Below are 24,925 nucleotides of genomic sequence, written 5' to 3' on the forward strand. Positions count from 1 at the left end.
GGGGGTGTGGTGGTGTAAATGACCTCCCAGGCTGTTAAAATTACAGTGTTTGCTGTACCCATGTTGAGGAGGTCGCTGTGTCTGTTACAACTGTGACAAAAAGACTATTACGCCAGGCAAAGGCTCTCATTTGCGAAAAGCTAAAGATGTTTAGTTACGATGGGATATCGCCGAAATTTATCTCTAATGTAGACAAGAACTACAAGTTCTTTTTCTTCAATTTTGCTAGCGAGAAAAAGCAAATGGAGCAGAAAATGGGAAGATTAAAAAGTATACATATCCAAAGAATCTGGAGAAAAGAAAACAAAACGGAAAATTTTGGCCAGTTTCCCAGGCCTTACCTTCTGGCTCATTTTTGATGAGCTCTTCCATTTTTCTTTGCTTAAGGGTGTCTACAACATCCGCTAGGCTCCCTTTGCGCCTTTCAGGGGTTCCCAGGGCTGTGCTGGACAATGACTCTCCACTCTGACGCCCACCTTCTTCTGCCTTCAAGGGTGAGGTAGATGAGTTGTGCGGGGCAAATGAAGACATCACTTTATTGCCATCAACTTCCTGAAAGGGGATAAAAACAAGATGAAACATGTCTTTCTTTTCTTAAAGCAGGAAAAAAATAAAGATGGAAAGAAAGAACAATCCTTTGTTCTTTGAGTTCATTGCTGTTTGTTCTTCTGTTGAAACCTTTAAAAAGGCATGCAATGCTTCAAAAACACCCAGAACAAAGCCTATCCATAAAGCATAAGCCAAGATTACAGGCTGAAGTGAACAAAGATCAACTTGCAAGAGAGAAACATAAAATACAGTTTTTCCCTAATTGAGAAGAAGTGTTCTACTCATAGGTTTCTTAATAACAATGGTATTGACTACTTTTAATTGTTTGTTCTTTTACGGTTTTCTTTAAAAAAAAACCAAAAACCTTCAATTTTTACAAGGACCATTAATTTCCTAACTTTATAAAGTACTTAATGCCTTGATGTCTGGCTAGTTGTTGTAAGAAATGAAATAGTAACCAAATATTAAATGCCCTTCACTATATGACTTATTTTAACTCACAGTTCAAGTATTTGTCCCATCTATAAAGGATGAAGTAATCCATTTTCTGTTTTCTAATTCTCTTTCTATTCTCCTCTTCCATCTCATACCTTCATTTCTTGTAGAGACAATAGCTTTCACAAAGGTGGTCCTAATGACTTTCACTGGCAGCACAATGGCAAAAACTCTGTGACTTCCTAGGACATACACACAATCCTTCTCACGTGAGAGTCCACAGAGGTCTACTCATTAATTTTAATGGAAACCAAAACTGGTTCCAGCATCTTCAAACTTGCCTTCATTAATGTGAGAGCCTTCTCCTCCACGCCTCCTCCAACATAAAGCAATGTTGTCTGCATATATTCCTTTCCCCTTTTATGTCTCTTTTATACCCTACGCTTCTGCACATATCTCTGAAACCTTTTTTTTTTTCCTCTGCTAACGTATGCCATCTGTATCTTGCAAAACTTAGGTCAACGTCTCCGAACAAAGCTTTCTGCAGAGTACACGGACTGTATAATATAATGCTGCAAACATGAACAGTTTTTATTTTGATCAGATTCACCAGAGTTGTTTTTTTTTTTCCTTTTTCATTATCCTGTTCCCTTACATTTTTGCATTCCAGGTGTTTAATGAATATTATTTCTAAAAAAGTCACTGGACCAGCTTGTGATCTGAGTTACAGACTTGGTTGAAACAGTCTTAATAATTTTTAAGTTGTATGAAAGTGACATATATGCTGTTTTTAGTTACTTGTGTTACAATTTTATCATTTTTTTCCCTGAGTAGTTTTTGTTGTCTCTGGTTTAATAAGCCCCAATATTTCAGAAAAAAAAAAAAAAAAGTTGTCTTTTCATAAACAGAACATAAATTGCTAAAAATTATCTCAATAAAAATTTGAATAAAGCACCACGGAAGTTATGAAGCAAAGAATGCATTTGTTTTCACAGACTACTATGTTTTTTGGCAAAGAGATTACCTTTGGATAAGAAAACTTTTAGTGCAAACAGTTGTGAGCCGCTTGAATGTCTTGTACTAGTGAATAAATTCCCTAACAGAATCGGATTTAACCGAGATTACAATCTGGGCCATCATATGCCCCAAAAGCCAAACCCAGTCATGTTAATGAGAGACTTTCTACTGACGTCAATGAGCTTTTGACCAAGCCCTAAAAAAATCTTCCGACTCTAGTCAACAGAAATGCTCCTTTTTTTTTTCCTTGCAGCTCCCTACATTTTTGTTCTGCACTTGGAAAATTACTAGTTGCTAACAGTGGACTCAAAAAATGAGTTGAAGCCGAATGTCTTCCACCCCCATCCCCATATATAAACTGGTTTATCTAGATGAGCAAAATAGTTAACTTCAGCATCAGTTCAGATTTTATCTAACATTCAAACCCATTATCACCAAGTGGCATTTTTTTTCCTATAGACAAGGCCGAAAGAGGAAATATCTTGAAAGCTGCTTTCTTATTCACACTTTGAAGACAGATAAGCCAAATACCACCCTTAGTTACGGTTTACCATCAATTACATATAGGAACAGTATCGTTCCTAATTTTACTAGGAACTAGTTTCTTGTTTCTATTCCAGAGTGTTTCTGTGTATGTTGCACATCAGTCACAGACACAAAGGACTTGTAACAACTGCCTTAACTTCAGGAATCATCATTGCTGTTTCCATGTATGTTATGGGTATATGCAAAGGTATATGCAATATATAAATGTATTTACATGTAAATGTAAATACATTTATATGTACAAATGTATTCTGAGTGTAAATCAGACTTGTTATAAGAGAAGCAGCATTAAGAACACAAGGATTGAATGATATGCAAAGTAATATAAGGTGATTTTCAAAATTATAAATTACTTGGCATTCAAATGGAACCCACAAGTATTTTCAAAACTACTAACATCTCCCTGCCTTTTTTTCTGGGGAAAAGGAATTGTTAGGGGGAGAGGACAAGAGAGTAGTTCCTGGGTAAAGGATCATGAAAGGACCCTGGATACTCAACTCCTAGTTCTTTCAAATGTTCTGTGTAACCATGAAAAAAGTCACTTTTGTTTTGGCATTCCCACCTGTAAAATAGGCACAAAAGAAGTAATTTCTTATATTGTAAAGGTCTTGGAACAGTAAAATCATAAATAACACAGAGATGGCCTGCTACTACAATGTGGGCTAAAAGCATCTATATTGTACCACAGTGAAGACGACTTCATAGCTAGATAAAAAAGGAAAGGGAAGAGTTCTACATGGATCTTTAAAAAAGATAAATTGTATATTAAATATACATCTAAGGAATCATCCCCAAAACAAAACATTTCCTGAGACTGCTTGTTAGGTGTACATGTATGCAGTGTTTGCATATCACATACACAGGCTATTTATACACTTGTGGGGTTTAAGATACACTCCACTTAATCAGGACACATATACAGTAGGGGAACAGCTGCAATCACATCTCAGTGGGCTAAATTACAGTACACCAGTGAATTATTCATTCAAAAAGATCTGTAGCAATCACACATTCATTGCGTGATTTGCAATCTAAGAGGAATCCTCTCCTTTCCATACCAGCAGATGAGCACACACATCAGCTACTGCCGTTGATGAGAGTTCAACATGTATCCTCTCGCACACCAGCTTGAGAATCTGTCCTCCCCACTTGTCCGTGATCTTTTTATTCTGTCATTTAGAACAACAACCTGAAATACTCGACTGTTATCTTGGCTTTCACTTTATGTCCCTCTGTTTTATTTTGGTCTTTCTTATGCTATTACCAGCGAAAGTGAAAAAGAACTTTCAATAGTTCTGGATTTTTACCTTTACCATGTAAAAAGAAAGGATACTTCCACATAAAACCTACTCATGTAAATTGATGTATAAAGCTAAAAAACTTCCAGCAAGGAAAATCCTCTGATATCACACATGAGAGTTTAACTATCTCCCCCAAAAACACTTAAGAGAAATCTTTAATGGCAAGAAAGATACGTCACCAACAGTTTAAAATTAATCCCCTGAGAAGGAAGTTCCCTCCCAACGAGTGAGAAATCTCAGGTTCTTTTTTTTTTGAAAGGACATATTCACATGACTTTTTGCAGTTAACTGATATAAAAGCAACAACGCTGTAAAGAGTGGTGTTAAAGAACCTAAATATCTACTATTGATATTTTAAAATGAAGTCCATCAAGCCACACACAAGACCTACCTCTCAGTCACCAGAACAGTAGAAAAGAAGACACAGTTTTACCGGAGAACAGTCTCTCCCAGCTGCATAACCATTTCACCTGTTCAAGTTTGATTACATTCCAGCCTCTGGCACTGTTAATCCTGGTAACAGTTTTATGCAGTTAGCAGCTGCTTCGTGGATGGGGCTCTATTGTTCATTTGCATTGTGAATTGCTCTGCTAATGTCTGCTGGCACAACATTTCTTCCAACTCTGAGCTGGGTTTGTACTCACCAACACCTGATGCTGCTGTTTCTTGCTATTCCCACTTCGGAAAGGCAGACAAGGACCTACACAGATCCCACTCAATCAAACACCCTAGGCCCTTCTTTCCCCTCCAACAACAACAACAAAAGAAAGGACTGGCCCACGTTTTGCGTCTTCTGGTTCTGTTCCCAGCTAGAATCCGCAGGAAGACTTGTTCATTTACAAGAAATGCCTCTATATTGCCAAAGAGCTTTCCACCTATGGAGGAAATACCTCTTCCAAGGTTTAATGATAAAACAGGCTTCTGCCCTTTCAGGATGAGGTCAATAATCTTCCTTTGTTAATCTTGGGCAAGCTTTACTTAATCTAGCCCCCTTGTCACCTTTGTGATTGACAGGAAAAGTCATGTCACTGGACAATGGACTTATCCTCACTGAGCAGTATCTTTTTTAAAGATTACACAACGTTACCCTTGCTCTCATAAAAAGTGCAAACATTTTGCTGTTAAAAGAAACTATTCGTTCCAACTGTATCTTTCAAATTCTCTCTGCTTCCAGGGTCCAACCGAGGCCTATTTCAGTTCTACAGAAGGACAGTGAAAGGCTTAATGAAAAGAAACAGAGTTATTTTGGAAATCTCACCAAGTACAACCTAAGTGCTCTAAATAGATCTCATCTTCTCCTTCCTCATCTAGAGATGTACATTATTCCTGTCTCCAATTAGACAGAAAACTCTGTTTCTGTGACATTAAAATTTTGTCCCAACCCAATCCATAATCGAACAGAAGAAAACTCAGAACTAAGTCTGAAACTGTTAATTACCACCATATGGTATGCAAGGTGGCTGCATCTGCAGCAAAAAAACCCCAAACAAAGCTATTATGAGTATCAAGCTTTTGGCTTTGCAGCTAAAAACACCTGGAATAAAATACTTGTGTCTTTAAAACAAGCACTGATATTGTCTGATTTTAAGATGCCTGTAATCCTAAAAGCAAACTAACAGGTTCTGTTTTCAAAGCTGGAGTTTTGCCCATACTTTGCTCTTTTAGAATGTGTAAAGAAGACGTGAAAGCAATTTTTTTTGCTCTACTTTCTACATTAGACATGTAGGCCTATCTATTTTACTGTCTCCAGAGTCATCGGGAAGCTGGTAACAGTATGACATAAGAGAGAATCAGAAAACAGAATACTTCACACTTCTGAAGACAAATTATTATTAAGCAGTTTAGTACTGTTTGCTATTTATTTTTCTTTATTTTACCTAATAAACTTTTAGGAAATTAATATCTATGTTTAAGATTCAACGGCACAGCTACTTCAAGTGAAAATCTGAACGCTATGAAAACACTCCCAATGCCCACAGGAGGTACACCAGCAATTATGAGAAAAACCAAACTTGACATTTCCAGTATTTTTTAAGATTTAAAAGAAACAAAACACACACACAATATTAATAAAGCAAGAATGATCTTTTATTTTTTTCTTAACCTTCCATTTACAATCTTTGGCTTAATTAATGTAATTAACTTACTTTAGGAGCATAAGTGCCATCAGCTTTCAATGGGAATCATGTCTTCAAATCACTTAAGTGATTTGGAAAACTGTCTCCTTCTACATTCTATGTCATAGGAGCTGTAGGGCAGATATTACCATAAACCCGTATGGTTTATGGTGGCTGTCAACCTGGCACCTTCAGGAAGATGAAATACATATTCCATAAGGCTTCTCAGTAGATACTGTTCTTTTCACACATTGGAATTTCATTGCTTCTGTCTTACATTTAAATAGGTCTTTTGTCTATATGTTTCCTTCATGGAGCAAAGTTGTTCATCAATAGTGGAATGATACCAAGGAGATTGAAAAGAAACAGTGGAGGATACAGTGAGAAAAAGGGAGATTGTATAAAGGGCATAGAGAGAAAAGGAGGTGGAAGAGGATAAATACACCACTAGGATGCAAGACCTGACAGAACACATAATCCAAGGGGGAGAAAAAAGCAACATTGAAGGGTGTCACATAAACAAACTTAGAAAGATGTACATCCACAGGCTATGGTTCTGCAATTAGATCCATGCAAACAGCCATTCTCATACAGGTTTTTGTTTATTTGTTTTCCTTGATGGTGGTTTTAATGATAACAAGGAACTGAAATGTAATGGAGAGTGAAGAAGTTGATGAATTAATCTGAAGAGTCAGCTGAAGAGGTCGTCAAGGCAGAGAAGTAAGAATTTTACCTGAATTAGATGAACTAAGCACAATAAGTAGATATGCACATTTTTTTTTCCTTTTACTATGATCATGCTGCAGTCCAGCAAAATATATTCAAGTCAAATATTGTTTTGGCTTTGTTGAAATTATGCGTTTGGGACTCTGATCCATATTTTGGAAGTATTATCAATTATCAGACTTACAGAATCCTGATCACATCTAGCTCTCCCTCTAAAACATAAATACTCCCCTTGGTACTGGAAATTTATTTATTTATTTATTTATTTGTTAATCATTACTATCTCTTGTCCTTCAGGTGTTTTGGTTTTTTTTTTACTTGATGTCAAGTGCTGTATCTAATTAATGACCTCTTTTTGATGAAGCAGAAGATACACCGGCAGAGGTTTCAGTGAGAAGACTAACAGGTATTTCCAGTGTTTGACATCTATGTACCTGGTTGAAAATTATTTGAAGCTCAAAAAGAAGACCATCTGCTCTATGAACTCTGCTGCATCAGACACTTTTCCTTTCTTCTACTCTTTTCCTCCACATGCAAAACCGAAACAATAAGAAATATTTCCTGCAGCTTAGGGCATTTTATACAATTCACATAAAAAGCCTAGAGATTGTTGGACAAAAGCCTCATATTGGTTGTATTTTCATTTTTACTGATGCAATAAATACTCAGCTCTTATATGACTCTGTGGTGCACTACAGCCCAATCATCTGAAACTGGAAATTGGGAACTCTCTCATATATCAAGTGCCACCCCACAATATCTGACAGTAACACTGAAACGTACTTTGATTTTTTCCAACTACCACAATAATCAGACTGCTGCCAGAACTACATGAGAAAATTTCAAGTGTTTCCAAGGTTTGGAGATGAGCTGTAAGAAACTGTCCAGTTGCCTTCACACAAAAGAAATAACTTATAATCCATTTTACATTGATTTCTAACTTTATCCTCTGATTTACAGAGCACAGAAGCAGATTTTTCAAGGATTTAAAGTATCTAAAGATATAAAGAGGTGCCTAGTGGGATTTTTGAAAATGCACAATAATATATCTTCATTTAATTCCCACTGATTTCATTACAGGTCCCTGAGAATAAAGAGTTGGAACTAGCTCGGTGCAATGGGTTGACTCTCTGCACTTCTTCAACAGACCATTATCAGACTATCTACAGTACAGAGCACAATCTGATAACCAATGCTTTAAGACAAACATTTCTTCTCCTCTTGCCATTCTGCATTCCAGCCCATCCCCAAACATACAGCACAAGCTTAGTATTTCTTACTGCTTATCCCACCATTTCTACTTGATTTAGTACAAATCAAAGAATTATATGCAAACTGTGGCTCTGTTTGTAGTAAAAAAATATGAAAAAAAGCTGTGAGTGAAAATTTAGAACCTTTCTATATTGGATGTCTAACAAGGTATTAAAAAAATTGTTTTCTCTTGTGCTGCAGATTTTAGCTTTATTTTTAGCCCACTTCTTCGTCCTACTTCTTACAATTAAGTCTTCCCCCATATATAAAAGTAAATTGTAAATCCTTGTAAAAGATATTAAATACAGCAAAATAGGGACGACTACTTTGTATTCGATAAACATGGTTAGTGACATAATTCCTGACACCCATCCCCAGACCAGATCTCTCCTACTGCTTCTTTCTCCAGCAAAACTTATTTTAAGAATGTAATACAGGATTACATCTATTTGCTCTCAAAATACTTAACAAACAAAACTGGCATTTTGAGAACTCCTAATATGTTAACCATAACCTGCAAAAACAAAGAACATGTTGTACTATAACAACCTTGTTATCTTCATGCTAGTAATCTTCATGCTTAAAAATAATAAATAAAACTCTGCAAAAGCACTTTTAAGACTTTTATGATCTCTTCCCTGGGGGACTAAAGATCACCCTTAAGACCTTGCTAAACAAAAAATAAGACTACTTATTCAAAACAGCTTGGTAGAGTCTTCAGCATACATTAAATCCTTCTAATAGTGTGGAAACCATGTGGTATAAAACGATTATCTTTGTAAAAATACAAGCTTACTAACCACATACAACAACTCTGGTATTGTGTTATAAAACTTATGTTAAGTGTCAAAACCAGTTTCATCACCAGCTTTCCTTCTATGAAACAAACCCATTGTCTGTGCTAAGTCCTTGAGAGAACAGAAGAGAACAGGAGAGGACCATCTGAGCAGAATTCAGTGATATAATAAAAGGAATGCCAAATGGCTCCAGGGCTGTTCCCAGCTACCCAGCTTTCATATTATGATTCACCACAGTTTTCAGATGGGAAAGGGATGTAAGATCCCCTCATGCGTTCTCTGGTAGCCTACAGAGAATCATATCAGGTAAGACACACTTCACCTCATTCCTTAGAGTGGCTGAAAGGAAAGTGGAGAAAGAAACTCTGCTTACAAGCCACACACGATTTGGTCAAAACTGCATCCTCTGTGTTGAGGACGATTTGGAAGACACCTTGTCTGGAGAGAACAATCCTCCAGAACAAAAGAAAATAAAATATCCTGCACCCAACAAGGGCCTGTGCTCGTGTTCATGCTTCTCCCAAGGCAGTGTGATTCTGCCAAGTACCTAAAGCAGGTATGCAACAAAACGGCACACTCAGCCCTTTGGTGTGGTCCCAGTTATTTCATTTCGGCTAGTAAAATATCTCAAAGATTGAGGTTCCCCATTCCCCCCACGAATATTCTACACAGTAAAAAAAAAAAAAAACAACCCTAATTGCTCTGAAACATTGCTTTTCTTCCTTTCAGCCTAAAACTCTTCTTATACAGTTGCTTCTTCCACCACTCTCGACTATTCCTCTTCCATGGTAGAGCTTGTACCATCCACATCTATTTGGACAGTTAGCATATGTTCACTTTGTTATTACTGGCCCATATTTAGCCTTTCCTCTTTCAGTCTTCCCTCACAAATCAGCTCCTACAAGTCTTTAATCATTTGTTGCTTGCATCTGAAATCCTTCCAATTTGCTGACTGCTCTAAAGTGGCCAGAATTTAATACATTATTTCACATATAATCTTAGCAGAGTTTCGAGGAGATGGACAATTACCTCCTTGTTACCGCCTTTTTTGCTGCCTTGCTGCATGACAAGCTCATATCTAATTTGTTTTAACACACCTAAATCTTTTTCAGCATTACTGTTTTCCAAGAGCCTTAGTCCCATTGATTATCTGTGTTTTGGGTTACTTTATCCAGCTGTATCCGTTCATAATTTTAAATTTTATTATTTGCCTGCCATGCAGTCTCCCCTTGTTTCCTTTGATATTACGTTTCTGTTCTCCCTGGTGCACCACTGGCAACTTTAATGAGTGTAGTAGTGTAATTCACTTGTTCAAACTTCTGTAACAATGCTTTTATTTCTCCATATTTCTGAAATGTTGCTACAGGCACTCACTGTCCTATGAATCCAGACCAAGAACCAGACAGCTTACAGTACGCAAAGGACTACCAAAACCACATTCCTTTCAGTCCATGTTTTTTTCCAGCCATCTCAGAATAATGCAAGTGATAGATGTTGCTACATAACTAGGAGGTTCTGACAGGCCAGGATAAGCAAAAAGGTACTATAATGAAGGACATCTGTGCAGAGCATACTGTCTAAGGAATTTTTTCCTCATTTCTACTGAAGGAATTCCTCTGACAATCTCTGCCATTGTGGCTTTTCAAAGAAAGTACCCATCTTTTTTCTTACATTCAATATATCTGTCTCTTTCTACTAGTTAAACAAGATCATATTGTAAAACATAATTCTACCCTCCTTTCAACAACTTAATGCATTACTGCTTTTATTTTCTTATAGTTACTTTAACCTGAAACATTCCAATGAGATGCATGAAACACTGTATGAAAGAAGCACCTTGCAATGCATGCGTACTTACGGACTGAATTCCACGCAACTTCCAATAATCAACTCTTCTGGAATTATTTGTTCTTTACACTTTTGAAGATCTGAGCCCACACATTTAATATCAGGAATCATGCACATATCATACACGAAGGGTAGGTGTGTGGCTAAATCCACTACACTTCTAAAATAATCATGTTTTGCTTTATATATGTTGTATATTGTTCGCGAGCCTTCTCATTTCACATCTATTTATTTACTTTTATCATATATTTGTTCTATTGCTTTTCAAAAGATTACAACTAGACTTACAGGATGACAACTGTCAAAATCATCTTTGCCTCCACACAGATTAGAATCATAGAATCGTTTGGTTTCAAAAGACCTCTGACATCAACGAGTCCAACCTTACCTGTCCACTGCTAATCATTTCTCTGAGCACCCCATCTACCCGTCTTTTAAACACCTCCAGGGATGGTTGTGACTCAACCATCTCCCTAGGCAGCCTGTTCCAGTGCCTGAGAACCCTTTCAGTGAATAAACTTTTCCTGACATCCAATCTGAACCTCCCTTGGTCCAACTTGAGGCCATTTCTTCTTGTTCTATCACTAGTTACCTGGGAGAAAAGACACACACCCACCTCACTACACCCTCCTTTCAGGTGGTTGTAGACAGTGATAAGGTCTCCCTCAGCCTCCTTTTCTCCAGGCTAAACAACCCCAGTTCCCTCAGCTGCTCCTCATCACACTTGTTCTCCAGCCCCTTCACCAGCTTTGTTGCCCTCCTCTGGACACACTCCAGTGCCTCAATGTCCCTCTTGTAATAAGGGGCTCAAAACTGGACACAGTATTCAAGGTGCAGCCTCACCAAAGCTGAGTACAGGGGAAGGATGAGTTCCCTGGTCCTGCTGGCCACACTATTCCTGATACAGGCCAGGATGCTGTTGGCCGCCTTGGCCACCTGGGCACACTGCTGGCTCATGTTCAGCTGGCTGTCAACCAACACCCCTCTTCCACCAGGCACCTTTCTAGCCAATCCTCTCCAAGCCTGCAGCGTTTCATGGGGTTGTTGTGACCCAAGTGCAGGACCTGGCACTTGGCCTTCTTGAACCTCATACAGCTGGTTGCAGCCCATTGATCCAACCTGTCCAGAAATTAGTATCACTTAATTTCTTTTTCTGACAGCAATCTTCTGGAAGTTCTCATTTTCTAGAAGGGCCAGAAAATATTACTTTATTTAAACAGAATAGCTACTTGAGAAATAGCCCCATTGTCTCCACTTGAGTTAACTGTAGCATAAGATACCAAATGTAGAACACAAATTTTTCAAAATTAATTCTCTTCATTCAGAAATACGTTTCTCTCATGTTTTTATTTTTGCAATGCATATCATGTAGCACGTAGGACTCACGGATCTGCTTTTATCAAAATTCTCTATTCTTTCTTACCTGCTTTTCACACACTTCACCAATTACTTTCTGTCTACTTACTCTCTTACACTTCTTAAATAATGGCTTCACAAACAATAATTTATAGGATTTTCCAAGCAGTAACTGTTTTCATCCTCTTTAACAGTTATTAACAGACCTATTTTTGCTCCCAAATTTATTTCACCTGCTCTTCTCATTATGTCTTTTATAACTTGGTTTTCCTCCTATCAACCACTGTTCTACAATTTTAGTGAAACAAAATTTGGAATTCTGGTATAAACCAAAGCAATTTTCTCAACTTTGGAAGAAAGGCTGCACAGGAAATAATAATAATAATAAATATATATATTCTGTGTTTATCAACACAATAAATACATTCAAAGAAGTTCCACAGAAGATGTTTACAGAGTAGGAATCAATCTTATTTGGATCTTATGCACTTCAAACAGAGGATGGTATTTGATCAGAGAATGCCAAATATACCAGAATAATTAATAAAAATTGATATGACAAAAGTCAATCCACATAACACTGGCACATAAATGTAATATGTTAGAGCTACTAAAAAATTTAATTAATCCCAATAAAATCCCTTTGTGATATTACACATAGGGAAAATCAGTAAATGATGCAAACTCTCTTGTCAGGTTCCAAAGCAAGGTAATGGCAGAGCACATTGAGCATCCAAGGGTTCCTGAGAACCAATTCTCTGTTCACTCTTCTGGGTCTTCCTACACCTCAAATAATAATACTATGTTCTACTCAGGGGAGCAGCATGATGTCATTTTATCATTTAAGTCCCATTCTAAAGCTGACTTGAGCAGAGCTTAAACAAGATTTAAAATGCGCAGAGACCCTGCACACAGGAGCAAGTTTAGACTGTGGTTGAGGTATGCAAAAAAAACCCAATAAATTCTAATTTATGACAGATTAACAGTTGTTCTCACTTTGCAGATCAGTTATTCTTTCTTATGTTCCTTTAAACTGCAGTCAGTAGCATACACTGTCTACTACGAAGAGACTTTTGTGATAAGATGATATCAAGGGATGTTGTGACACTCCTGATTAAGAACTACACAGTAAGCAAACTGTACAGAAATGTTAATTTTCCTCCCCTTTCTCATCACTTACCTAAATTATTCTGAAGAATACAAACGATCTTTATTAGCTTGAAGGCAGTTCATCCTCATTGTCTTATGCCGTTTTTAAAAAGAAATCATATTCCTGTAGCTGATTAAGTCCAATATATATTTTCCTTAACAATTAATTTTGTGCACTGTTGCACATCATTTTCACAAAGAGAGAAAAATTCCTAAGAACATCTATTGTTCTACAGTCATAGCCAACTACCCACCATCAGCAGAGGATGAATAACTTTTGCTGGAAATAGTCTTTCTTCTCCAAACTCGTCTTTGAATCACTGATGTCTGAGTATTCCCTGTAGTTTTCAGTCATCATGCAGTGATGCTGAAAAACCCACAGAATTGCTCAACCCAAGTAAGAAAGACAATTTTCTCCACTTTGGGTGGAAAAAATGTAAGCCTGCTTTGTGACGAGGAAGTATTGGTTGACTAATAGATCATAGTTTTACAAAGTCTTTTTCTGACTTTGAATTTATCAAGAGTGAGTCTCAGGATGTGATCCAGTCAGGTATCAACTGCGCCTACCAGCACTGAGCTGATGTACTGAAGGTTTCTAACAAAAAGTTCTCTGCAATCCATTCATTATACTTCTCAACATCAAACAGGGAAAAACAATTAAAAAGCTCCTATTGAGTACATAGAGACCTTGAGCACAGAAAGGGGTGAACACAAAGGCAAGATATTTGGTTGTAAGAGTCATACTTATTTATATATATATATATATTCAAACACATTAAAAGAAATTACAGCAAATTTTGAAGGGTTTTCTTATTTTCTTTCCTCCCTTCTCTTCTGGTCTATGAGTGTCTACACTTAGAGCACACATATATAAACATACTCAGAAGAGTTACATAAAATTCCTTGATTTTAAATTTTTTAATCTTCAGATGGACACATATGTGGAGACCACATATTTGAAAAATAAATTGCCTGAATAAATTCAGTTATGTGAAGTAAGAGTGAAAATCATATGTAAATGATGTTATATACAGGATCTATGCTGAGAGCTTATTTATACTGTACAAGGCAGAAGCAGGCAAAAGCTGGTCTCTGACACCTAAGACCAGTCCATCTGCAAGGCATCCAATTCTCCTTACAGTATCTTTGACAATACTGGAAGTTGCACTTAACAGATTTATATAAAGCTCTTCTTAATACATTCTAGTATTACATTTCTGTTATTCAACCATTACGTAGTGTTTCAGAACTTAAAATTTTAAAGAAACTTCTAAAAATAGAGCCAAAAGATGTTACAATGAGACTATGCTGCAATGTCCAATACACCTGACCACTGACTGCTCTCTTCAGTAGTTGATGTAGTACATCATAGTCATGCTCATGGCTATTAATATTAGCAATAGTTAGAATGAGACCATTTTGTTTGTTTCATCAGTATCACCTATTAATTGGGAAGCATGTTTGTCTCATTCACAGAAATATAAGGTACTTTCTTCCTTCCATCCAGGCCTACTTTAAAACAAAAATTAAAACATTTGGTAGGAGCACACACACACTCTGCCAGTTGTCCTGTCTTTCAACCTGGTTTTACAGAACCTTAGCATGACATCAGTTTTTCCTGATTACTTAGGAAACAGATTAATAAAGGAAATCTTTACATTGAAGGTTCAAATTCACCTCAAGCCTGTAGAAATCAAGATACTGTTATTACATAAGAAGTTGGTAATGTGAAAAGATTATATGAGATATAAATCACAGGTACCCAAACCAGCCAAAATATTATCCTCAAAGCAGAAAACCTGGGATTAGGAAGGCCCATAGAACAGGGATGCACAGCAGTATTTTCAGTGACTAAATGGAGAACTCCTGGGGACTGCTTAAACAACATCCTTTTGTAAACATTTTTCCATTAAGATATTAATTATCAGCCTGCTTCTCCTAATTTCAGCACATATTTATTCTCTAAAGAAGCTAGACAGAATACTGAATGACTAGCAAGAGTTTCAGAAGATCTCCATCAGCAAATTGTGTTTACCTCCACAGATTATTCTCAGTAAAAATGGGAAGACTAAACTCTTCTGGAAATCTCACTTCCAGAACACATTTTATTTTAAGCCTTTGTGTGCAAGTGTATTAATTTTCATCACAGCTATTATTCACTTAAATAACAAGTAGAACTTTCTTCCTTGGAAGTAACAGAATGAGTCTTAGTACCATAGAGGTCATCTTGCACACAGTGTACACTTAATAAAATATGACCAGAATTAGCTGTGAAAATTTCTCAAAAGAACAAGCAGTTTGTCTTAGATTTTACTCCTTTGCCTAAGCACTGATGAAAACAAACACTCTCTTACGATATCCAGTGAAGACACTAATGAAAATAAACTGGAAAATAGACAGCAACAAACATCTTTGGACATCGCTAGCCATTCTTATGGCTGCAAGGGTTGAATTAATTTGAGATTAGCGCAGATTAGCAGAAGTTTACATGGAAGCATTTGTGTTCTGCTTCTGTAACAGGTGAACCCCTCCAATAATACATGGGGATAAACAGAACACTGACTTTAAATATCAGCTTTATTCAACATATTTGCTCCCCATGTATTTTCTGAGTCATGTCTATGTGCTTGCTTTATTGACTTTTTTTTTTTTAACTGCCATTAGCACTAAAGAGTCAATACAGCTACAAAAGACGGAACTAGACTCTGTTTTGCAGACATATCATCAACAAAATAGTCAGTTAAGAACCATTTACAACATGTTTATTACTAGGGATGACGTGAGGCAAAAAGGACACAGCTTTATTTTCAAACCCCAGGTTAAGTTAGCATTATGGGCAATTAATAAAAATATCATATTTTTATGCAACTAAATTTGACCTCTAAAGCCACAGCAAGACAGAAAATGTGGGACCCTTTAATGTCATTTTTACAGTCATTTATCTGACTATAACCACACTTTAAAGCGTTAAGGTCAGCTGGTCATGAAGCATGAGCTACACTTCTGACTACCATGCACCACATTTGACTTGAGAGTAAATAAGGGACTGACACTCCATTAACCTTCACAAGTACAATTATTTATCAAAACAGTTCAAAAGAGTAACCGACAGAGAACTGATAAATCTGGAAGCGAAAAACAGGACTCTAACAGAACAAACTGATCCTTTGCCAGTGATGAAGACCTATTTCCTACCACAAGTTCCTACCCCAATTCTTGGGGCAAGTCCTCCAGTCAGTTTTCTAACACAGCCGTTAATTTTAAAGGATTGTCCCCTAACTCACATTGGTTTTGACAAAATCTCAGAGCTTTTCTGTTCTTTTTTATTTCCATTTTCTTTCTTGGAAATAATATATTCTAATATTCTGCATTTATAGGCATCTTTGAACACTTTCCTCAGAAACACAGGCAAAAAATTCATAAAAGTACTGACATATACAAAATCTACTCATTCTTGCTTTTAGTTTCAGCACAAGGACTATACCTGTTCACAATATTCCTATTTGATGAGCTGTCATCTTTGTACCACCACATAAGCTTTGTTTGATTACAGGACCTACAGTGGTTTATAAGCATGTGCTCTTAAAATGTTCTTAATTCTGTAAGATTTCTATAGTACCCTTACGTTATGAAATTCTGCCTGAATTCCTCACTGAAACATGAGGTTGAACCACTCATCAGTAGCTGCCATCTGCTATCAATTACTTTGACTTTTTGACTGCAGTAGCACTCTGCACTTCCAAAGAACGGGGAATTTGCTCAAAATCTTCCACCAAAAAGTGTCAGGAGAGAGAGATTCACCACATGAAGGTTCACTCAAGATCCAGTGGAAATTTCATCCATCGTTGCCAATTTGTCTTGCATACTGGTTTTTCCTTTGGAGTAAAGCACGTCCCTTTATTCCACTGCACCCTAGAATAATCTCCAGCCTCTCTCAGATGCATAGATGAGAAGAAATCACTAAGTATTCACCACTGGAGTTCTAGTTACCACAGCAGAGCTCAAGAAAAAATAAAAATAAAAATAAAAAAGCAGTGGTATGCAGCAAATTAACTATCTTCCTGGTCTTTGCTCCTCCTTTAAGATCAGTACTTATTTCACTGCTTTGTTAAAATGCATCAAGTTCCATGGGCACAAACAGCTATGATTTCCAGATGGCTCATACGTAAACCTTCTTTCTGGTGGTCAGAAGACAAAATCTCAAAATGTGAAAGTGGAGAGACAAGGGAGAAAGAACCGTTTTAAGGGGAATGTGGCTTTTCTCTTACAGAGTAGCCAAAGACACAGTAAAAAGAACTGTTGACTGATATCAAGGTCAATTTCTACTAAATGTCTTCTAATAAAGTGGAAAAATTGCCTTGATAACTCTTTTTAACAGAGGATTTATTAAACCCATAAAATACAGAAAAGCACAAGCCTCATTATATCAGTTACCTTATTTCAGCTTCTACAAACAGTGGATTCCTTAAAGATCATAAAAAGAAATGGATTTTGATTTAAAATCTGTTGCACACTTTATCTTGTACATATAAAAATAATTATATTCAGAAGACCGAGTACTTTTTAAACGTGACTGAGATAACTGATATCATGAGGGCTTGATGTTTATTTTTTCCCCATAGATTTCCAGATCCAATGTCTTAAATGTAAAAGATTTCCTCCCTCCCAACTCCTTGACTTGGAATCTCACTCTAGGACCGTTGAGTCCCAACGTTTCTTCCTCCTCCCTATAGAAAAGATCTTGTAGTCAGACTTCACTGGCAATTCTTATATGCAAGAGGCACTATAATTCATTTTAGTATTTCACAGCTATGAAGTCAGAGTTCTGCAAAGCTAAGCAGACCCAAAACTTGTCTTCCACCAGTGAATTAAGCAACAGACAGTGGCATACAAACCCTTAATTCCATTAGAAAATTTAACCACAATTAATTAGACGGACTAGTACCAGAGAGGATTTAACTACAAGTTCATTGGACAAAACTACTGAGCACCATTTATGACACGGTGACTGAGCTACCCTGAGACCAGTTTTACCTGGAATTAGTTTTTCAGTAGCATCTCAGATGCACCTACTGCAGACATCGCTGTCATTAATGAAAAAACATCTGTTGTCAAGCAGGGGACATAGCTGTTAAAATGTGAATGTTTCCACTACTAGTAGTTTCAGAGAAGAAACAGAACAGTATAAAATTCTTAAAAAATATGGTGGAGACAAGAACTCCACATCCCAAAAGAAAAGTTTGAGAAGAGGGGACGTGATATCAGTTTTCAAATACAAAACAATTTGTTGAAGAGAAGAGTACATTTCTTCTTGCTGCACTGGCTAGGACAAGAACTAATGAGCTAAAACTGAAGCAGAAAAGACTGGAGTTACACATTTAGGAATAAACTTCTAATGGTAAAGACAGCAATACCCTAGGACTGATAGACTGGTAGTTCTAAGTCTCCTGCACTGAGTAACTTCAGGAAGTTTGATTAGTATCTGACAGAAATGACATTGCACAGCTGATCCCTGGATTGAGGCTGGGACTGGATGACCTCTCACAATCCCTCTCAGCCCCACAATTCCATAAAGTGCAGGGCTCACATACATTGAGAAATACATGGGCTCATTCAGTAGGGGCTCTATAGATCTGTAAGGGACTTACTCACTAAGCTGGATCAGGGTTTTTTGGTTGTGTTTTGCTTTAGAATTTTTTTTTTTTTTCTTCCAAATAAATCAATAGGCTTGGGCCATTTTCCAAAGATGTGATTTGGTAAGTTTCAAGCCAAACCTCTCAAGCTTTACTCATGAGATAAGTGCTAAACAATGAGCCAGATTCATCAAAGCTTTATAGACTTACTTAAAAGAAAAAGAAACTGATTCAGCCAACTCATTTCAAGCCAAATCAGGCAGTTGAAAATCTATTCCCGAGATTTGGAAAATCTGTCTTTTTAAAAATTATTTTAAAAATACATTTCAAGAATCCCTCTTTTGTAGGGGCCTCAGGCAACTCTGTCAAGAATCTGGTTTTTTTTTCCAGTCTGATGAGGAGCAATATATTTCTTATGTCTATAGGAGACAGTTGAAGTATGTGTGTTTGTATATATACACACCTACATATTTTTACATATATACTTACAGATACAAATAACATAAGGATCAAGAATTTTGTATCAAAGGTTTGGTAATTAAAGTAGTGGGTTTGCTTTTCAAAAAAGATTAATAATGAATTTCCTTCTTTACTAAAAGAAAGATCAATGGTAGTGCTGGACACCAATGTATTCTATTAATGCACAGCTAAGAACAGTTCCCTGCTCTCAGGCAGGTTTATTAAGCCTAGCACATAAAATCTGCAATAATTCTTAGTACTGCCCATCTAGAGTACTTCCTAGAGGGAGGTTAATTCCCATGTTTCTTCAACTCTTAGTATCTCTACCAAGAAGGATAACAACCAGGTCAAACAAGCTAGTTTTTGTGTATAACCTACAAAAATCTCACTGGAATCACCAAAGCATTTCAAACAAGTCATCAAATAATGATTACCAGGAGAGAGGAGGACATAGGCCTGGTGTTATCCAAACCAGGATGGGTCGTGGTGAACAGGGGCAAACACATACTGCCTAACACTGCACAGAGATGCAGTTTCTAGCATCCTACATCTGACTGTTGAGCTGGAGAAAACCTGGGCTGAAAATGCTGTGGTGGGAAAAGTGCTGTTCTGGGAATGCATCGATTTCCATGTAGAAGCAGAGAAGAGGTCTCCATGCTCCTCTTCCCATATATCTTGTAAATTCACTAGTAAATTCAATTTCAGATGCTGAAAGTTGTTGGGACTATAGCGATGGGCATACACTTAGCCCTGCAGACCATTAGTTGGCTGTCCCTCTAGCCCAATATCAAGCATTTACTGTAAATGTATAGTCAAAGCAATGACAAAATGCTTAAAACCTTGCCACAATTTCTTTTTCTGTTTTTGGTTTGTTTGGTTTTTTTTTTCTTTTCAAGGAAACTACTTCCAAAAACATGGAAAGACCATGTGACTTTGAACTGGAAAACCTGAAAGATCAGTGAGCCTACCTACTAATGAGCAACTTGCTATTGAAATGAGCTCATTAGCTTTCATTTTTGCTGGCTGCTGATCGATTCATGAGCCACTTACTTGGCCTCTGTATGTTGTACATAAATTATCAAATGCATTGATTTCTAAAAATAATAAATCAGGAAGTCAGTCCTTTCCATATCTCTCGTATACATGCTTAGCTCAAAGGCCTTCAAAATTCATCCAAAGAAAACAATGATAACATCATTGTTCACAGATACATAACATCAGTGTTCACAGATACTTTGCATCTCAAATGGCAAATATTCTGCTGCAAAAATAAGCTTTGCTAGCTTCTCAGAGCGGAGAATAAAAGCTTGCCTCTGAAAATGTTACATACAAAATGTACAATACAAAATGCACAGAATTTTGCATGCGTCTGTGTAGGTGGCAGCTCAAGAAATTCACAGTAAGGAACAATTGTCTATAGCAAGGAAAAATACAAGCTAGACGATCTTAAAGTCCTCTTCCATCTCAGATCATTAAATTTCCATAACCTTCTTCATATGACTGCAGTAGTGAAAGTCCTACAGCATCCCAGAGTCACTGCTGAGTTTTTGAAGTAAAAACATTTTCTCTTGTCAACTGGTAACCTCAACAACACAGGAGCAGAACCTGCTAAACACTAAATCCTTCAGCAAAGGAAGCGGTAAGGAAGGACTCCTTTACCCAAACATGCAGCCATAATATTACCATTTTCACCACATATGGCTATCTCCAACACTAGCCTGGCCAACCTGACTTCACCTGGTCTCCCAACTGCTTACAAGAAGTACAGCAAAAATTAGTACTTTGGACACGTATGCTTGCAAATTTCAAAGCACTTTATAACACTGATTTGCAATAATTTGCCTAAGGTCATGTGGGCCTCTATCCAAAGTCTATTAAAGACAATGCAGTCTTCACATTGACTTCAAAGAGCTTTGGACTGGACCCACAATGAATCACTGCACAGCAGACAGAAAAATCAGGAACAGAAAACCTGGTCTAAGGAAGAGATGTCATTCTCTCCTTCATCGCCTCAGTTTACTGAAAAAGATGGGAACGTGAGGTTTGTTTTTCCTGTTCTTCTATATCACACTGAAAGCCCAATGAAATAGCTCCAGCCCTTTTCCTGCTTAGCTGTATTTCTAGGAGCATTATTTAATTCTAAAAATCCTCGGTACAGTCTTAACACAAAAGCCCAACATCATTTCAGAGGTATCTTCATCACCTTGACCCTCAGTAATTCCAGCATGAGAGCAGTGGAGTGCCACTGGAGAGAGCTATGTCAACGTATGCCAGCTGAGGACGGTGCCAGAAGAGCCGGACAGCATATTCAGTCCTAAATAACAGTAAGCTTTAGGACTAAATGCAATAACAATAAGGAGTTAAAATGTGCAGACCAGAGAACATTGCTTAATCCCAGTTTACTGAAAGGACATGTCATTTTTAGAAAGTTGTCCAAACAACTGTCTTAATATTCTACACCAAAGTGGCTATTAATCAAACAACAAAGGCCCAATTAACACATAGCTGTTGTCACCTTGATGTTAAAAGCCTCTTCCTTCCCCCCCTTCTTTCTTTCTTTTTGTCTTTAATGTTACAACCTAACCCAAAAATGCCTCAGGGCTCTACAGGGAAAAAAAAAAAAGACAAGATAGAGAGAAGGAGGGAGGGGGAGAGGGAGAGAAAGTGGGGAGTGGGGAGAGAGAAAGAGAGAGAGAGAGAGAGAGAGAGGAAGAGAGTCTTAAATACCATCTCTCCTCTAGGCAGCAATTTCCACAGATGAAGAGGTCACCACTGTTTAACAGTGTGCTGCCACGTTAATTTAGTATGACAAGATAAAGCAGTAATCTCTGCTCGAAGAGGCTGTAAACCGCCTGCTATCCAGGGACATGCTCGAGTCGATTTGCACTGTATATCACTTTATACAATTGCCGTGACAAAGCCCCCTGAGTTCCCTCATGTAAATCTCTCTTTCTCCCTCTCAACTTCCCTGCCAGTCAGTCAGCATCGGATCTGCGGTAAGCTATGCAAACTTCATGTCTTACGCATGCCAATGGACCCCAAAGCTCCCCCCCTATCCCCCCCCCTTCAAGAGAAGATGTTTAGGACTTTGATAATCCATTGATCCCACTTCCATATCGGCTTGTATTTTTCAATCTGTCGTGTTAAGTTGTCAGAGAGGGCGATTAAACCGATGTTTCATGTTCTGAGATTTGCGTTCCTGGGAATGATAGTTTTCAAAGCCTTTCTTGCTAGGTTCTGCTTAAAGATTATCCCTAAGAAAGCTGATGTGAATATTATTACTGGCATAAACCTGGTAATAAAACCATAAAGTGTTTTAGGTAAAGACATTTTAGAGATATTCAGGGTTATAAACATAAGAGTTTAAAGCTGGATAGAATTTGGAGTGCTTAAAAAAAAAAAGGGGGGGGAAGCGCCCTGTCAGGCTGTGGAGTTTTCTCAGCATGAAGCAAAACAACATATGTAAAAGGGAAAAGGGAACTCTCATATCTATGTAAAATAAATGTAATTACAGAATCAGAGGAGAGGGCAGAGGAGAACACTGACCTGTGTAGTTAGACAGGAACAAAAAGAAGACAGAGTATGTGTAGCAGTGGTCCTGGTACTGCCTCGAATAAAAATACAGTGACATCTATTTTGAGCAAACAGCTAAGAAAGCTGCCTATGTCTCCAGCAGCCTGCACAGCTGAAAACATGCTCCTCTTGTTGGGGAAATAGGGTGAATTATTTGCAATATGTTGCAACTCTCGTATGCCATACTGCATCTCTAGAACATGCAAGTTTTAAATTATGTCTTCTATTTCACATTTAATTTGTGTCGTTTTCCTATGGCCTGCAGGCACGATACGAGTCACATCACACAATATACCAAATACGGTGCCAAAATGTGAAACTGCGCACATGTATATATACCCGCTTTCTGGATTAAACATAGATGAGGACATAAATAGAATTAAAACAAGCACAGAATACAGGTTTCTACAGAATAATAATGGAACTTAACCACAGTTTCTTAACTAATACATTGCTAAGGTCTATTTGCTAAGCCTATGCACATCATTTGGACTTGTCAGTATCACTATAAAAATGACCGAGCAAGGCTAAATCAAATCCTTCAGACACAACAGGTTACACACACTGTGTCCTCTTTAGTGAATTAAATTTAGTAATAAAATTTGACATTCGTTGCAGGTGATAGTAAAAATTATAAATGCTTCCTTAAGCATATAAGTTTCTAATAGTACTTGAGAAGTCATTCCCTAAATTTAAAATGGGGAAAAACCACTGGAATCAATGCAATTTTTCAATATTGAGAGAATCTTCTCAAAATAGCCTTTCAAAGGCATGTTGGATTGCTTCTATTCTCCGATTCATGTTGCTAACCAACACATTTCAAACTGTACATGCAAATGTTAAATTTATTATTTGAACTTAACATTGCTGGCTAGATAGACAACAAAAGGTTTGCTTTTAGGGAATATCCAATTCTTAAAACCCCACTAAATACCATCACTGCTGGTTAAAAAAGAAGTTTGCTAGAATATTTACATACACCCTGCCCCCCCCCCCCCCCAAAAAAAAAAAAGAGATGAACTTGAGCATGGTTACTTCTACAAAAATATGAAAGAATATTTATACAGTAACGTGTGTTATTTCTTTCACTCCACTGCGTACTGTGAATGGGATTACTCTCACCTAATTTTAGCCCCAAATTAGACATCTAGTCTAAACTAGTCATCAAGGCTCCCTCTATAGTCAATAGACAAGCACTTTTAAAGGGTAATTCATCTTTCTTGTCTTAGATGCTTATTTTAAGTTTGGAAAAGTTGTTCTAGAAGAGTGATTATCTTTTTCATAAACTGTGAAGAGAGCCCAGACACCTAATTTTTATGTGCCTAAACTTTGGTGAATTGAATCCCAATCTCACTGTATGGCATTCGAGAATCTCCATGAGTCTGGAAACACTAATAGACCATAGACCATCATGGATGAAGAATTATAATTTCCATTGTACTAGCTTATAAATTAAAGTACAGTCAAGAGAAGTGAACAGCCAATGATAAATCAACAATTAGGAAGCTGGGAATACAGTCTAATTTCATCCAGTAAACTGAAAACTTGCCATTTTTGTTAATACTTATAAAATTACAAGTATGGAGTCCAACAACTGTTTGAGGTATTTTACAGAGCAAAATAAAGATACAGGCCCTAAATATAAAAGTAAGATTTCAGTCAAATTAGTTTATCCACATGGAAAACTAGGGAATTCAGTGTGGCCCTGTGTCAACATATTACCCAATACTCATGTTGACAACTTCAAAACTGAAACTATGGTCTCTGCCCAAAAGCTAAGTTTACACTGGCCACAAGCAAACAGGAAAAGTACATCATCTACCACAGATGCATTCTTTGCAGAATTGAATCACACTATTTTCAGTTCTGCTTGTAGATATATAAAATTCTGAAAACTGTTTTCCAATAGAATTTATCAAAATTGGTTTAAAAAGCATTTAAACAAGTCTTATACATGTAAATGTCGCGAATGATGAGTCTGCTCTCCCTCACACTCTACGTGCATTACCATGTCAAGACAACATAAATTTAAGAATAAAAGCAAAGCAGTATGTGCAGATTTTGTATTTATAAAAGTAAAGAATATTCCATGGACTCAGCCAGATGCAGGACACAAACTCAAGTGAGTTGAGTGTTTTGAGCTCTGAGCTGCAGAATGCTTGCTATTC

General features: G+C 37.2%; 1 protein-coding gene across 1 annotated transcript in view; it reads right to left on the minus strand.

Moving 5' to 3' along the window:
* Positions 1-24,925, minus strand: part of LOC104529859 (transcription factor SOX-5) — a gene marked incomplete at its 3' end in the record, with an annotated part of 112,929 nt that overhangs the window by 77,202 nt on the left and 10,802 nt on the right. The window contains exon 2 of the mRNA XM_010174281.1: positions 342-552. Within this exon, the coding sequence (XP_010172583.1) occupies positions 342-552 (211 nt within the window). The remainder of the gene's footprint in view (positions 1-341; positions 553-24,925) is intronic.

This window comes from Antrostomus carolinensis, unplaced genomic scaffold (genome assembly GCF_000700745.2).
Source record: "Antrostomus carolinensis isolate BGI_N321 unplaced genomic scaffold, ASM70074v2 scaffold1178, whole genome shotgun sequence".
NCBI lineage: Eukaryota > Metazoa > Chordata > Aves > Caprimulgiformes > Caprimulgidae > Antrostomus > Antrostomus carolinensis.